Raw genomic sequence first — 17523 nt, forward strand, 5'->3', positions numbered from 1 at the left:
ATCGAAGAAATTTGTTTGAGTGAAATTTTAGTTAAAACGTTTCTGTATATACATATATAAACGTATACATGTATAAGCTTATTCGTATACGTATTTCTATATTTATACATACAATGAAAAAATTAATTTGATAATATCAAAACTATTATTTAATTTAGTCAAACTTTTCAATAAACATAGAGGTACGAATTAAAGTGGTCATCTTCTTGTACGTCTTCCTCGCGTTATTAAATCGATTCGATGCTTTCTTACCAAAAATGTATCAAGTGTCGCTCCCTATTACTTCGTCCGAGTTATTTTATTACCGAAGAACTTGATTTTAGTTTACAGTTTCACCCAAGCTTCTATATCTATTCGCCTCTACCCTGTAAATACAATCTACCTTAGAACCGAGCCTGCAAACCTCGATTCCACGAGTTCCAACTAAAGAATACCAATCCTTCCAAAAATCCGCGTAAAAGTCGCAATAAAACCACGTTTATCGCGCGAATAAAGGACGCGACGTTCGATGCTACTCGAAGAAAAGAAAAGAAGAGAAAAAGCGCTGCCCGATGCGTTTGGAGAAACGAAATCGCTCTTATTAATCTGCGCAGTCGGTCGCCGGGATCCCGAATGCCTTCGACCTACCGAAGCGGGGTTAGAAATAAAAGGAAGACCGAGTGGCAGGACGACCTTGGAGCCACGCGCCTAGGAAGGTGTTTTAAGGGCCCTATAATGGTGCCCCGGAATACCCATTCCGTTTCTTTATCCTCTGGTACCTTCGCCTCTCCCCCTTCTCTGTCTTTGTCGCGACCATAACTTCTGGCCTCGTTCCCTCTCGACTTTCCCGGTTAGGATCGTCGCTGTTTACTGCAGGGAACGAGTGGGCAGCGTGGCAATGAAAGGACGAGGAAGGGGGACAGAGAAAGAAGAGACAGTCCAGGGAAACTTTCATATTTACGAGGTCGTTGCGCGTCCGTTTACGATGGTACAATTCCTGTTTGCGATATTACTTATTTTCATTAAAACGGTTGCCGGTGGGTGGCTTCTCTGGGCCAGGCAACAGGGCCCCAAGGTCGTGGGGCCCGCAAGGTAGCAGCGCGTACCGTTGCCTGCTGGCCTTATGGCCTAGCGCTGATGCACCCTAACGATGCCGGAGTATCCTTAGTCGAAGGTCTGTCAAGGATAATGTAGAGCGAACCGGGCCACGCGCAACATAGCTTCGGAACTGCTAAGCGTCCTTTCCATTTTTTCTTCTCGCTGATCGAACCAATCCAAGAGATTATTCTACTCTGGGACTGTCTGGGCCTGAAACCTCTGCAAGACGAAACACAAGCTTACTTCAGGCGCGTTACTTTACCTCTGCAATTCGAGTTCGGACTAGCTCTACCTCTGCGAGTCGACGTTCACCTCCATAAATCAAACTTTTATCATCGCTACCTCTATAACTCGAAACGCTATGCGACAGAGACTGTCAGTAATTGACCAGTCGATACTGTCTACTCTCTTTCGATAGTTGGAACGCTCTTGAATATCCAAAAATATTGGAGGACGATTTCTCTGTTCTCGACCCTGAAACCGTATTCGTATCGAGGACTTCGAGTTTGAATTTAGATCTTATTTCATTTCAAATTTTTAACTACTCGCTTTCGTTGCCTGATCTCGATGCGTACTGAAGATTTTGCCTAAAACTACGCGAGATTAACATCGACACATTCGATAAAAACGATTGGACATAGTTACATCGGAATACATAGAATACATAGAACATATAGTTACATAGAATAATTTCAATTTTTCCACCGCGAGCCATGAGAAAACCTCTTTGAGTCTTTTTTCTTTTATTTTCTTCTTCGATAAGTCTAATAGACTTCAGTCAATGGAAATAAATCGTTAACATAATTTATCGAGGAAAATATCTCGGCCATCCGACGCACGAGATGGAAGCCGCAGCAATGGTAGCGCTTCTCCTTGAAAATATCCCAATCGATCTTTCCTCCCCTCGTGTAGGTACCTATGGAAGCCCGGCAACCGGCGTCGCGACGCCTACTCCAGCTCCACCCACGTATCTCGTACATGCGCAGCAAAAGTGCAGGGGTTGACATGTCAACGAAACCCTCGTAAAATGGGCCGCTCCTTAATCAGCTTGTCCATACTCGGAGGGTTGGTTACGTGTCCTCGTAAACGTGGATCGTTTCATTGCTCCGAGATGTCGGCCGATGAAAAGTAAACAAAGTACTCACTTCTTAATAATTATAAATCAATAGAGACGCTTGCAGAAATATAAAAAAGGTTGGAACGATATCTCCGTTTATTTGTCAGAATTCGAAGTATCTACGGGAGATGAAAACGATTCGCAGAGTTACTTTATGTCTAGGACTTGAATTTTAAATGATTCTTAATGCATAAATTTCTTCCGGGTTGAGATAAGCAGCGATGGATCGTTAAAATGTACTTGAAAGATTCGCATCAGATTTTCAGGTAATAATCTGATCAACTTCAAACTTACACAGAATATTCCTGTACGTGTTAATAATTTACTTAGTTACATATTATTCCGATAGAATCGTGGCCGTTTTATTAAAGAGTGGCGGATGGAAATATCCAGTTAGAAAAATCTGTTCTAGGTAAAGCTCGCGATTAGGGACCTGGACGTTGCTGGCTCTACCTGTGCCGTAACAAGAGCAAAAGCATAAACGATACAAAGGCCGCGCTTGTACAGAAGCGAGAGTCTATACAAGGGCGCGACAATGGATGCTCGCGATATGGTGCAGTTTTACGAGTAGTAAGGTCGACCCGCTTCTTCTCCCTCGACCTAGCTCATGATTTAGGGTATGTTTACCTGCAGTTAAGTACCTTGACGCGTCCGTGACGGCGTGGAAGAGCCCATTTGGCGTAAATAAGGGAAACACCGTAGGGAGCCTACTTCAAACGCATAGAAATCCTAACAATTTCTGTAAACACGCACGCTCATCCCCCTTTTCGCCATACTGGCACGTAATACGCTCGAAAATCACGAGGAACCCCGACCATCGTGAGTTTATCGTGACTTTCGGCCCCTATCGATGTTTGGATTGGTGCATGTACACGTGTTAAATAGACGTTCCGGATTAGACGGCTTTAGCGACTAATGAGAAATCAAAAGACGACGGGAAATGTAGCTGGCGGTAAGTAGAACTCGAGGACTGTTTCGATCAATTTTCACCTGATTCTCGAATTGTAGGAGATCGATTATATAACTTAATTTTATTAAAAAAGAAAGTGGAAAGAAAACGCCTGTTTGAAATGACAATAGTTCCGACCATTTCTTTAAGATGGCGCAATATGCCATCATTGTCGTCGCCATCTAGCGTTCAAGATTTCGAACTATCGCCTACAACGCCTCTATCGGGAAAACGCTCAAGCTTGTCCTCAATAATTCCTTTTATCACTGCTACATGGCGCCACTTAATGGTAAGTTACCGACAACTATCGGTACATTACCATCACGTCGGTAATTACCATATAAGTGGCGCCATCTAGCGTAAGGAGTAAGAACTATTTCGCTACAAACTTGGGCATTTTTCCACCGATGGCGCCACTGTAACCCAAACAATACCGAGGGGGGTTGGGAGGTAAGACATAATAAATTACTCGTGTTTATACGATAAAAAATGATTTTAGTGCAATCATTTCTACACCCAGGTTAATAAGATACATGAATAACCCAAAGATATTATAGAATCTCTTTGGTCTAACCCAGTAGGACGTTCACTCTTATAAAAACTGCACAAAATCAGAAAAATCTGATTACCTCACCTAGCTTACTTCGTTGTTTTGTAGTTATTATTCTTTACAGTATAAGTATCGTTAAAACTGAATAGATGTAAAGTGATGAGAAGATAGGACATATGGAAAATTAGAAAGTGAGGTTAAGAAAACAGGCGAGAATCATGCAACGAAAGCAATGTAATAATCTACGTTGTAAGATTCCAAAGAACGGAATCTTTTCTTCCCTCGACATACACCTCAGAGAATAGATCGTACCAAATAACGAGAAGTTATCGTGGGGTCGCAATATTGCACTGTTTTCGAAAACGGTATTTCGTTTGCATTATATCGTTTCTAGAACTAAGAAACGTGGTTTCCTGCGCTGATTAACTGTGATCTATAAAGAGAAATAACAAAAAAAATTAAGGACAACATTGAGAGCTACTATGACTATCCACATTGTCATTGCTGATACGTGAATCAAAAAGCAACTGCTTTGGGGGGGGGTCAAAATTAAATCTCTAGTAGAACCAGGTGATAGAGAAGATGTGGAATTGTGAGAATGGACAGCAAGAACACTGCTCAATTAGTATGTCTCGTCTATCAGAGCTAAAAACACATCGGACTATATTTCGATAGTGTTCCGTATGCAGGGAGAAGACGTATATCATAGAATCGAAGCCATAAAACGTGGTGGTATTAAGAAATATTATCTCTTCTACTCTCAGTAACAACGTTGTAAGAGTGGTTACACTTTATTTTTTTTACACAACCAATCGTCTCTCTCTTTTCGATTGTACAATCTTTTACAGAATACCCTGTAAATGCGTGTGTATTTGTGTGTGACGTGTCAGTGCGCGCGCGCACCTAAGTTGTAGGTACACGTGAACGAATCTGTCTGTAATTTCGGCAACTCATAATTTATACGAAAAAGCGTGATAACACATATGTATACTTCACTTTCGAGAGCCGTTCCGTTACGAATAGGAGTTCTGTGACTTGTATCGATCCAACATTGGCTAGTAACACATAACCCCACCCCCGTGAAGAAACAACGCTACTCTCGTGTGCTCGCGATTAGTACTCATGTTTCTGGTTGCGTATCGTGTCCCACGTTTCACACGATTTCTACACGAATTTTCTAAAATTAACATGATTAATAATACCACTTGCGTTAATTGCTATAACATCTAAAAAAAAAAAGAAACAAAAAAAAAGGAAAAAGAAAAAAGAAATACATTTAAAATCACCGATAAATATTATTCGATATTTTTCCCTTCGAATCGAAAACGTTCCGAGCTTATTAATCGTAAGAATACTTCGCGATAATATTCGATCAATAAAACAACTTCAACGAGATAAAATTTCAAACTCACCGGCAATATCGATATAAATCTTATCAAAATATTTTTCGCTTAACAAAAAAGAAAAAAAAAAGAAATGAAAAGTATAAATCAATATCCTGAACATATGAAGTTCGCAAAACTCGTTCCCACAATTAACAATATCCGATACAATGTAACCAGAAGTATAGGCACTAATGTTGCCTTCGGAAAGTCAGGACTGCAAGAATGATAAAACGACCGCGACTCAAGGTTTGGGATAAAAAGAATTTAGTATTTACAGTTCGCATCCGACACCCTGCTAACTCATTAATCCGACTCAGCCAATGTTAGACCGATCGATTGCTCTGTTTGGTCATTATTATCGTCGAGAACAGACAAGGCAATGAGCCAATCCAGCATCCCACGATACGTGACCTACGTATCAAACCTTATTCAACCTAAAGAGCCAAGACAATCGAAGGCACACGTGCTAGGAATTTGGGGTATATTAGTATATACGAGACTCGAGCGTTACATGCTTCGGTTGCATTGGATCTTTGGTCTGTACACCGATACAGCTAATACACCAGAGATGGACAAAATTCTTATTTAAATAAAAGTCTCGGGTAACGAATAAAAGATAAATAACTGTTCATTCGTTACTTATTAAATAGAAATTAACATTTTATTCGTTATGGACTATTTTATATCTCGCATTGAACGAACTTATCTTAGTAATCGATCGATAGAATTAACGTTACGAATAAATTGCTATACACTTGATTTTATTCGTCATGTTAGTCCGAGTGGCGCATTATTTTATAGGCGACACGAGTTTCAAAAACTCATTCTTGTTATTTATATGTAACATATTTTTTAAAAATGAATTTTCTAATGTAAAAATAAAATAAAACAACATTTTTGTTAACTTCTATTACAAACACATTAGCAGAACAGTCGTTCTATGACCTTAAAAAAGTTAAAAATCATGTTAGAAATTCCTTTGGTTAAGGAAAGTGTAAAATAGTATAACAAAAAAAAAAAAAACTAATGTATAATTTCTCAGTTCGGAACCACGTAATTCCAAACAGAGAAGTAAAACAACTTATTAAATTAAGTAAAGACACGTGTATTATTTCTGAGTTAAACGGTTCATTTAAGTTGTATATTTCGTTTATATTGTTGCCTCGATAAATGAGACTAAATTTAAAAATATTCTTAATTCGTTGTTTCGTTTTTTTTAGTTAGGTGGGACTCAAAATTCTATTTCGTCTCGAGCCCCATAAACGTATAATGCGCCACTGATTAATCGAATAAAATTTTGCCCATTTCTGTAACCATGCTGCATTCAAGACGAAACGTTTTAATTTTGCTTGAGTTTATCGAAATCGATTTCGGCGTAATTGAAGCTCTCCTGCGACGCCGGCGAGACTGGCGCCGTGCTTCCGATCTCGGGAAGATCGAGACTAGCGTAGTGCAAAATTGTCGGGCCAGTTTGCAGCTTGTCGTGACTCTCGTTCTCTAACGGGCTTGGCGTGGCTGTAGGCGTTGGTGTTGGCGTTTCGTCAAGCAATTTGGGAGACGATGGTTGCTTTTCGACGGTTGTACTCTCGACTGTTCCCTTAAAACCAGAGAGCGTAGGACTGGTGTTAGGAGACGCAGTTATCAAACGTGGCTTCGACAAATTCATATCGGCAAACCTCTTTGTTACAGTGTTTAATATGTGATCTTGCGAGGCCATCAAGTCGGATATCATTCGATTGACTTGTTTATCCTTTCCTCCAGGACTAGGCGATCTGTCGTTGACTACGTTCACAGACGTGTTGTTCGCTTCTGTTCCTGAAATGGAACTATTGACCGCGTTAACCCTACTAGCGGGTTCTACGATCGAACAGTCGTTAATCTTGGAAGTAACACTTAACTCTGCCGATTCGTCGTTATTCTTTTGATGAATGAAGGATTTCTCGGGCGACTGAGGACTATTTAAGGAGAAGGGGAAGATAGTCGCCGAGGAACCCGTCGGAGTTGCTCGCGGAGGCGAGGCAGGAGTACTCGACAAGCTCTCTGATTCGGGACTTCCGTTTAGGGGTAGGAAGCTAGGCGCTTTTACAGGCTTGTTACCGGCTTGGATCGCGATCGGTTGGGAACGCAACTTCTCCTTCCTACTACCCGTTCGCGTTGGTTTACGGTTACTTCGATTACTCATATTCATGTTTATGTAGTCTTGTTCTAAGTTTGTTCTCGATTTAAAGTTCATCTCGACGTAATCGAAGGGTGGACGTCGTGGAAGATCAACCGGTGCCGTTCTCGTAACCCCTAAAACGTAAGTAACCGTTATGCGTCATAAAGAAACAATCATTCAAAAAAATACAATAATAGCTACGGATCGATAAGTCAATTCTTGCAGTGTTTCAGAACTACGAGATCGCTTTGGAACGAATTTCTCACCTGGTGGCCCGTTAGATTGGACGCATTCTTCTTGCATAGGCGACGAAATTAGCTTTGGACTCGTATCGGAGTGGGACCAATCCTCCATTACACCACGCATTCTCATGTATGGGCCTTCTGCCTCTTCCACTGGCTTCAAAGTAGTAAACTCGGGTTTATGTGTGGAAGCAGAAGACGTTACATGTACATGACTATGGTTCTGATTGGCAGTGATTGTATTATTATTGTTATTACGATTGATCTGAAAAATTAAACATTATTTTTTAAATAAAATTTAGTCAAAGATTTATTAAAAAGTTAAATAATAGTGAATACCTTATTAATGCGACTCATATCGACGTACGGGGCAGTGGTCGACGATGGCGGTTGTCCAGGAGACATATCAACATAGGAACTGGTGTCGGTGGCAGTAGAGTATGAATGCGATTGAGAGTGTGACTGCGAATAAGACGAAGGCGATGAATGAAGTGTTGTAGAAATACTGGGTTTTGTGAAATCCAATTCCATTAGATCTTCCATGCGTTCAGAGGCAATGGAACAACCGGAGTTGTGCCCCCAAGAACTAGACAGCAATGGCGCCGAGTTGGATTTGGTAGAACTCGAATTCTCGCAACCAACGGGCAATGGTGCAGTGATTACATTGGCTAACCTCCCAATCTCAGGTCTTTTAGACCTACTGCCTACAGAGAAAGCTCGTACTCTGCTGGCTTCCTGTTGAGTAATGTCCAACCTATCCAAAACAGCGCGAGACATTGAGCTGTTTCATTTCTCTTACCTATGTTTGTAATCGCTATCTTACAAAATTTACATGAAATCCGTACCTATTCTTACGATGCCTATTCACGGGTTCTGGCCGAGATCCAATGGAATAGGCTCTCGCTGGTCTAGCTTGTAAATCATCACCTGGCGGTAGGAAGCTGATTACTTTATCCAAATGATATTCGGAGAACCGTAAGTCTGTACTAGGTGTACCAGACGTAACGGAACAGCTACTCCCACCGTGCTGAGACGTATCATCGGAAAAATGGCCATTGTGACTATGCGAAGGATCCATATCAACGTAACCGTTGTTTCCAACAGGTGCCATAGGTACGTAACCCTCTGGTAAAGTATTAGTTTCTTCGATAAGAGATGACGCCCGCGAGTGCGAATGCCCTGTCCCTACATTCATCGGCATGTAGGCTCCACCGCCGCGGCCAGGACTCGAATCACAAGGACTGTACATATCCATATAGGAACTCTGCTGCCAATATAGCAAACGACATGTGTTATTATTTCATTTTTATAGAAATAATTAATAGACTAAATCGAAGAAGAGCAAAATATGTACATCCTCCTATGACAAGTTATTCTGAGAAGAACCGAGTATTAAAACTGACAGCTCACCTGGGAAGGAGAATGTGACTTGAAATTTGGCGAATATTTGTAATGCGAGTGCGACATAGTCCACGGAGCATAATCGTCGCCATTCTCCTCCAAAATGACAGGCTCGTCGGGCGTCAAAGAATGTCCATATCGGGATACCGTGCCCTCCTCTAATACACTTTCGCCACCATCGTCCATCGAGAGGGACGAGCCCGCGGAATCAGTGGAATAAGCTCCGGAAGCGGGACTGAGAGGCATCGAGCCGATCGGCGGCGAATAGGAAAGGCCTCTCGCGTACATAGAATGCGGTCTCAGGATGTGAGACACGAAATGAGTCCGAGGATGGCTCAGTATCGATGTAGGGTGACTCTCGCTGGTGGTACGAGCCCTCGAGGGTAAGCTGTCACATCTGTCGCGTCCGTTTGGACCTATAAAAAGATGATAGTTAGAGACATCGTCGCGAAACATCGAGCACAGGCAACAAAATTTTGAAAAACATCCATCCTCCCAGCATAGCAGCGGTTAGTTCGTTTGCATATCCAAATGATTCCATATAGATATCTGTATATATTTATGCATATTCATTTAATATAATTTGTTATTCATATAAACATATATTTTAGGTCAAGCAATGGATAGTGATTAAAGAGATGATTCCAAAACGGCGGGACAAATCAGGCGGAGTATATATATAATCGATGCGCAGGAGGTTGCAAAACAATCAAGGAAGAATGTGTCGCATTCGGAGTGAACAGAGGTAACGTGAGAAACGTTACTCGAAAGGAATGCCGCACGAAATATTCCATTGACCGCTTTGCGCGACGAAGAGAACGGAAGAAACAAAAGGAAGCGTTACTTCGTTGTGAAGTAAAGTGCAACTGATCGCATGCGAGTAGAAGCTTGCATATCTACGGCGATAGCGATGATTACGCGAAGAACCGTAATTATATATTACGCAACAGCAATAGTATCGATTGTTTTACGAGCAACTTTATCGCAACCTTTAAGTCCGACCAAGACGGACGAAGAAATAGTGAAGGGGTAACAGAAAAACAGGACACAGCGAGGCAGAGACACTTAAAGAGAAACAAAGAATATCTCTTGCTGACTTATCGTATGACGAAATAAAAATACATACAGCGTAAAACTGATCTTTTAGATGATTGCATTTGATTGATAATAACGGCAGCTAAGGGCAGCGACAGGGTTCTCTGGTGGGATATTGTCGCGGTTGTGGTTGTGATGGTCACGGTAGCGGTCGTAGTGATGGTGATAGTGGTGCTAGTTGTTGTTGTTGTTGTGACATTAACGGATTGGGAATTATTGGCGGAATGGGGATGACTCGCTACCGAATGACGACGTCTAGTAGTAGTGGCACAGTTGGTATTAGTCGTGGCAATCCCAGCAGTCCCAGCACCGGTACCAGCAACGACTGCAAACCACACAGCTCTCACTGTCGTACAATTACTTCCTTTTTCGTCTATTTTTTCAGAAAGATTCATTGACTCGATGCTGATAATATAACGATGATTCGATAAAAAAAAGTCGCTATAAAATACGACTTTCTCTGGATGATTTTACTTAATGGACGATATTTTTAATTGTAACTTTTGTAAATTTGATCATTACTTTGTTTCAAGTGTTTACATTTGTTTTTCTCTGCTCGATTTCGTTAATATGTATATATACTACCCTCTACCAACGCGAGATTGAAAGATATTGTGCAATACCTAGGAACTTGGATACGAGTTCGCGACGATCTAATCGATAAAACGTCGTCAACTTTGCTACAATGTTATGAAATTAAAAGATATCGGAAATTTTATACAATTATATTTTTTTTTCTCTAAAATGAGTCTACCAATTATTCGACATGTTTATCTAGAAACAAAAATGTTTATTTACGATAAAAGGATAACGTATAATAATTCGATTCGACTGAATTGTAATCGCATCTATCACCCTTCGATACCCACGTGTCATGACAATGGAAAAAGCATACAACTACAATGACAGAAAACAGACCCGTGACTGTATTGCAAGAAGAGGTACTCTGAGTCTGATTAGACTGCTCCTGTTCCTGCAGTGGGTCCACCTGCTCCTTGTGCGTCCTGTGTTCCTCTGTAATACCCGCAACCCATTTGTGTTATTCTAAAGCTAACTTTTCAATTGTACATATCGTGATTCAGCTGATATTTTAAAGCATATAATATAGCACAGTTATGGTATGGTCTAAAGAAATCTATATCTTGGGCAACTTACACATGGATATAAAAGGAATACGTAAGAGGATGATTCCTGTACAAAGGTGCATTAAACATCGAGTGTTCGAGAAAAGTCAAATGCTAGAATATTATAAACACGCAGTAAACTTATTTACATAACTGAAAGTGTGTTTCTGTGGTCGATGATTGTGAAAAGAAATTGCGATAAACCATAACTGATATAGTTAGTGTCAAGATGTGCTTAGGAATGAATGATATTTTCAGGGTACGGCTTACCCAAAGGTGAAAAATTATGGAATTTTTGTCCAGCATGTCGACGTGGTAGAACAAAGATTGGCTTGCTGGCCTCTGTCGCAGAACAGCTACGCATTCTTTGTCGTGGTTCCACATCGTCTTTACTACTGCTAGAATTACTCATAGCATTCATGATAGCGGCATGCATATTGCTTGTAATGTTGCTATCTTCAGCTTCCATCCACAATTCTCCACCACCAGTGATCGCTGAACGACCTACTTCCATATAGAAGATACGACCCATATGTCCGCATCGTCTTATGCAATTTAACTATGAAATAAAAATTGTTCATTAATTACATTCCTTAAACCTAATAAACTTTTTCACAAATTTCAGACTATGTCACTTATTAAGATAGCAAGCTTACAGGAAATTCAATAGAATCCGAATTATCCTTTGCTCCAATTTTCACCAGACTTAATGTTCGATCAGTTAAACATAGCCTATAGGGACCAAAAATATTTTTTCGTTCGCCTAGTCCTTTTTTCTGCATTGTAACTTGCCATACATGTTCTGAAATAAAACATTATGGTTATATCTCGTTAGAATTGATACTATATAGCAGTACTGCGAAGAGAAAATTTGTTTAATTTTAATGTTATAAGTCATATTCTTAAATATTACTTTTGTTTTTCATGGGTTTGTGTATCTTGTAAACTATTCTTATATCGAATAACAATTTTGTTCGCAGCATCTCATACGACACAAGTTGTACATACAAGATGTTCTTCATAATTTTTTTCCTTCTCTCCTACATAAATTATTTTTATGAATACTGTGGTATATATATTTCACGCATATTTTACTGTGTTTTCCCATTAAGTCTGATGGGTAATTGTTGCCTTTAAGAATAGTTCTTATTATTTTTATGTTGCCTTCTTTGAAATTTGTATACAAAAGTTGAACTGCCCTGTTCTGTTATATTTTATGTTAGCATATGGTTTAACAATGTCAACATCAAAATTAAACAAATTTCGGAAGGTTCACCGTGATCAACAAAATTGAATCAATCTCTTTATTATGTATTGCAAAATTATAAATCAGTTTCTTTCAAACATTATTTATTATTATCGAGAGAATCAGTTAATCCATCGTTAAATTGCTTTAAATAAATTATTAAATTGTATTATACAATGATCATGCAAGTCGGATAAATTTTTAAGAATTCTAAACATATAAGGAAGTTCGATTAAATAATTACGAAATCAACTTTACAAATCAAACGACTACATTATTATAAGAGAACAGTTTTAAAGTAAATTTGTAAAAAGAAAAATTCGAGAGATCCGCTAATAGTTTGCCTTTATCGAGGTGTTTGCGCGGAAAAGTGAAGCCTGAGACACACTGTTATAGACAATGACGCATTTGAAATACAGGTAAACAACTGGCCCGAAACTCCAAAACATCGAAGTTTACTGCCGCTCGTTATTTACGAGGGATCGAGGAAGAGAGCGCGACCATCGATATTATCAAAGAAATTTTCGTCCACGAAACGCGTTCGTCTCCAATATGCGGTCTAATTCTAATTCAAACCGTAATAGCACATTACCAAATATAGGCCGAGGTTGTTCTCCATCGGCCACATCTCCGGTCTGAAGTAAAAGCATCGCCTTCAGCCATTCGTCCAGTTCTTTTTCGCTCTCGAGAATCAAACAGAAGCATTCGTCTTTCGTATACAACGCGATAACGTGCTTGTGTTTAGTGTCCTCGCGTTTATTGATATTGAAGCAGCTGTTTAGTATGATCCTACGCTTCGGCGGCTGCCTATTGTCGAACTTCTTTTTGCCATCGTAGTATTCGAGACAGGCGGGGTATCCTGGCGCCTCGCCGCGCAACACGAAGTATTTCTTCTTTTGGGTCTTCAATTTCTTTACATGGCCGCAGCGAACAACGGGACCTCCTGAAGGGGAGACTAAACCCCTGCCCGAAGACATCGCCGCGGTGACGATCAAAAAGGCCGTCGTTGCGATGAATCTTACGAGACCTCTTAATCACACCTTTCTATCCGTATTATTTATATGGTACGAAGCAATCGTGGATAATTGGTCGCGTGCATCTTGTACCAAAACATGCTATTCCGATAGTTCATCGTAGACAGAATGCGTAATCCCACCCACGTTGCCGTAAGGAGCTCGTACTACACTTCCGTTCTCAATTATTACTTGAGAAATACGATCGTGGAATCCGTGTACGCGTGACCACGTTTCACTGCTTTCGCGCACATGTTTTCGAAAAAAGAAAAAAAATAACGTTTTCTCAAAACTCGCGTAATCGTGTTGTATTGTTTTTCTCCGCGCAACGTGTCCACCGTGCTGCTTTTATCGCGGAAAGGTCGTCGTCGATATCGTTGTACCCGAAGCACGCTAACGATGGAAGCACGTGTCGGGGGTAAATAAGCAATAACACGCCACCACGGTGCATGTGTACTCAACGTGTACTAAGGGCGTTGCATACTGCCCGACGCACCACGGACAAAGGTGTATTATCGACTGACCACGTTTTTCCGAGGTTATCGAATTAAAAAAAAAACGGCTAATCCCACGACGCGGAGACCCGAAAACTTGTTCGCAGGGCAGATTTCTCGGAAAAACCTGGAATCCGTGTACCTGCTCAGCTTTCCGCGATGGCGATTCTCGCGTAGCTCTAGCTCTGGGTTCCACCTGTCACGCGTTTTCGCCTAATTTCGCCCACCGCGATTTGTGGGCTCTGGTATATTACCCAGGACGGGCTGCGCGCAGTCTAAGTCTAAGCTCAAAAATATTCACCACCGTTTACAGCGTTTCACGTTTTTTTTTTTTCACTTGGAACGTCTTTATCAGAGAACCGCTTAAAACCTCCGAGAATTGTTTTTCTGGGCTACGAGGCTCGTACACCTGTTTATCGCGTCGAATAACACGATTTACTGCGTGGTCGTCCACAATGGTTGGCGCGTATATACGTACACAGGCTGCACATATAAAGAAACGGTTGTACACACGATGATACAAGATAGAGAGAGACAGACACACGCGGGCGTGTTCACGTGTACAATGGGCCAAGCGGATTCTTGCCGTTTAAGGGGAAAATCACCAAGCTCCGGCTAACCTCTCTTCTTTCGTGGCGAACAGCTCGTTTCGCGTACGAAGAAAGCGCTTCGCGTCTGCGCAAAACCGTTTTCCCACTGACGGACTGGCTTTCAACCTTTTCAAACACCTAACCTATACACGCGTATCTGCTCACGGTGACATTTATCAATTTTTTAAATGTCTAAGGCGTACAACAGTCGCATTCGTACAGAATGGAAAATACCATTTTTGAGCATTGATCGCCAGAAACCAATTGATGCTCTATTCAGAAATGAAACAACGGTGTTTTAAAAAGTATCAGAAATTTGACAAGTGATGAGTTTTAAGTTGTCAGTTAAATGTCAATATAAAGAGTTACAGCGTAAATTCACAAAGTTTTAATCGTGTCACTCGCGAAGCGAAAATGCGAATGCAGCGAGCTATCGCTGCGGACAGAGCATCGTTATATCACAGTAATTCGTGGGACGCACATGGATTTGTATGTATCGAAAGGTTAAATTTGCTGTGCGCATCGATGTTGCGCAGCCGTCAAGAGTTTTAGCGCGCGAGACTGATCTGCGTCGCGAAGAAGAAGAGGGACAGCCAGAGCTTGGGAACTTTCCCCTTAAACGGCAAGAATCCGATTGGCTCGTTGTACACAACGCAGACGGAAGCATGCGCGCGCGCGCGCGCGCACTCCTGGCGGCTGGCTTGTTTGCTCGTTCGCGAGTATGTTTAGAGGAAATACGTAGAGAGGCAGAGAAAAAGAGAGAGGGCAGACAACGCACACGCAGGTGGGTGGTTGAACCCCTGTTATCGTCGGTTGGCGCGATGTAAAGGCGGCCTGTCTCGGATAAATAGGCTATTGTCAAGGGCAGAATGGTTTTCTTTTTCTCATGCGCAATAAGTAAGCACATCAAAACACGATGGCATTCCAGGTCGATGCGAGGTACACGCACTATTCTTCCCACACCCCTTGTATATCGAGCACTTCGCGGAAACACACGTACGGAGTTCACGGTGCTGTTAACAACATCACGGCAACGTGTACGCCTCGTCTTGAACGCGAACTCCCGAACGAGCACAACACGCGAAATCCGTTCACGGTAATCACATCTGCTCGAGGTGAAAAATTTGGGTCTCCTTTCGTACCCACCATCCCTCTCTGCCCCCTACCGCCCGCGTGCGAGCGAGCGACAAATAACCGCGTCACTTTGCGTTCACGAACCTGTGGCTTGACTATTTTTCCGTATAGCCAAGTTAAAGATCACCCGATTCCGTGGTACCTCCCGCCCACGTCAACATTCACGAACGACACGCACATATATCTTCGACTTTTTTCCGTCGCACGCATAGACAGCTAAATAGGCGCTCATGTCCATCTTGTAAAGGTCATGTGTATGGTAAGCTCCGCAGTTGTAAACAAGATGTACGCAGGCGCTAACCGCTCGAATGGCGGCGGCGACGGCGACGGCGGCGACTCGATACGCGATACGCCACGACTGTAAGTACACGGAACGTACGTAAGTATTTACGTACATACACATGCCGGGTGTCTCCTTTGCAGTGGCGTAACTATCATGTCGACTAAACACCGCAATGCGGTGGATCCTCCCGGAGGTCATTCAAGTTGCGCCTACATCCTTCCGAGAAACGTAAGTTATCGACGATCGAGGCTGGGTGAAGTGTGCCTTTTAAATAGTGAATAACGAACGGCTCGTTTTATTTGACACTTCCAAATCATGTAAAATATCGTTGGATCTCGGTAAATCGAAGTCGAAAGGAAAATATTTCGGGTTATAGAGAATCTTTATTCGAATTTCGATTAATAGAAGCTCGGTAAGCAGACTCGACTTACGCAGGCGGCTGAAAATAAAACGGAAATAACGAAAGAGTTTTTCGATTTACGCCGTTTTATTTGGACTCGAGAATGATCGATAAATTTTATATTGATCGTTGCGCGTGTAAAGACTACGTAAAAGTGAATGGCCATTTATCGAATGCAGAAAGTATATCATCTTTATTTGCTCGTTCTTACTCACTATTATTTTCACGCGAGTCATCAAAACATTGTTTCATCATCTTTGTTAACGTAGGAAACTTTTGAACGTTTAAACCGAGAACGGTAGATGGCCATCCCATTTCATAGAATTTTCGAACGTTGAATAATCGTAAAGTTCTAAAATTAATTCTTTTCATTTTTTTTATTGCGGATCGAAATGGATAATTCGAAAAATTTGCTTTTCAGAAATCATTTTTCGATGCTGGCTGTACTTGCCAACTTTTCAAAATAATAATTCGATTTCATTCGAGCTAGTTTATTTAAAATAAACACAGCCAGACCTAGATGCCATTTCAAATAACAGTCGCCAAAAGGAATGCGACTGAAATAGCATTTTAAATATAACATGAAAACTTAAGAAATAATACAATTTTGTTTGAACAACAAACGAGTAAAGTAAATGTAATCTATTTTGGTTTGACAATGAGAAGTAGAAGTAGAATAATACAAACTATGAACCAGAATAAAATTGTAAACAGAAATATTTTGTCTTATATGATTTATTTTATATGATCTACATGCAAATTCAAGAGCTGTTTATATTTTCACGGTTAGAAGGAATTTATGGTGCTATCAGTGCCAGTGGCGCATCTATGCGCGCGTCGAACAATGAATGACTTAACACAACTATGAGAACTATAACCATAGTTGAAAATATGCGCAACACTTTGGTTATGATACAATTTTCAACCATTATATTTGTTACGCCACTGCTTCCTTTAATATCTCACACTGACATAGGGCGTCGCAATATAGAGACGCGCGCTTGCACGAACATATATGCGTGCTTTCAAGTCAAGGTGGACGACTATGGATACACACATTTTGCTCGCGTCTTTCTAGGTATTGGATCCTCATCGGCAGTGTCATTTGTAAACACATACGTAAGCATATAAATAAATTCCACTGTACTAATCGGTCGTATTAATCGTCTTTAGCAGTGTTGATGAAATTTCTAGTAAATAGTGAGTCATAATATTGTATAATTTAAAAATTAAACATGGACGTGATTAAATTTACGTTTAATAAA

General features: G+C 41.0%; 1 protein-coding gene and 1 long non-coding RNA gene across 6 annotated transcripts; one reads left to right on the forward strand and one right to left on the reverse strand.

Annotated features, from left to right (window-relative positions):
* Positions 1 to 4453: 4453 nt before the first annotated feature.
* On the reverse strand, positions 4454 to 15838 carry LOC128878705 (insulin receptor substrate 1). 5 transcript variants are annotated; one of them, XM_054127142.1, is made up of 11 exons: positions 12937 to 13326; positions 11755 to 11900; positions 11369 to 11657; positions 10893 to 10988; positions 10006 to 10299; positions 8889 to 9295; positions 8324 to 8745; positions 7818 to 8232; positions 7503 to 7743; positions 6755 to 7370; positions 6440 to 6675 (listed from the first exon to the last, which is right to left on the reverse strand). In XM_054127142.1, exons 1-11 carry the CDS (start codon positions 13319 to 13321, stop codon positions 6576 to 6578), a joined length of 3411 nt encoding a protein of 1136 aa, XP_053983117.1. In that variant the 5' UTR covers positions 13322 to 13326; the 3' UTR covers positions 6440 to 6575. The 5 variants fall into 5 exon arrangements, with proteins under 5 accessions (XP_053983118.1, XP_053983116.1, XP_053983115.1 ...); XM_054127143.1 differs by lacking the exon at positions 10006 to 10299 and adding an exon at positions 15220 to 15838 and having other exon boundaries at positions 4454 to 7370; positions 12937 to 14334; XM_054127141.1 differs by having other exon boundaries at positions 4454 to 7370; positions 8324 to 8742.
* On the forward strand, positions 15807 to 16816 carry LOC128878710 (uncharacterized). The gene is made up of 3 exons (XR_008457469.1): positions 15807 to 15935; positions 15999 to 16270; positions 16680 to 16816. It is a non-coding gene; the product is annotated as an uncharacterized LOC128878710 (long non-coding RNA).
* The last annotated feature ends 707 nt before the right edge of the window (positions 16817 to 17523 follow it).

The sequence above is a fragment of the Hylaeus volcanicus genome, chromosome 6, assembly GCF_026283585.1.
Source record: "Hylaeus volcanicus isolate JK05 chromosome 6, UHH_iyHylVolc1.0_haploid, whole genome shotgun sequence".
Taxonomy (NCBI): domain Eukaryota; kingdom Metazoa; phylum Arthropoda; class Insecta; order Hymenoptera; family Colletidae; genus Hylaeus; species Hylaeus volcanicus.

What these genes read in the sequence shown, in the direction of transcription:
- LOC128878705 (XM_054127140.1), bottom strand. Translation starts at nt 13,321, where the DNA reads ATGTCTTCGGGCAGGGGTTTAGTCTCCCCTTCAGGAGGTCCCGTTGTT. An exon ending in AGTCACATTCTCCTTCCCAG is followed by an intron (nt 8,746 to 8,888) that starts GTGAGCTGTCAG and finishes CTATATTGGCAG; the next exon opens with CAGAGTTCCTATATGGATAT. An exon ending in AATAGGCATCGTAAGAATAG is followed by an intron (nt 8,233 to 8,323) that starts GTACGGATTTCA and finishes TGTTTTGGATAG; the next exon opens with GTTGGACATTACTCAACAGG.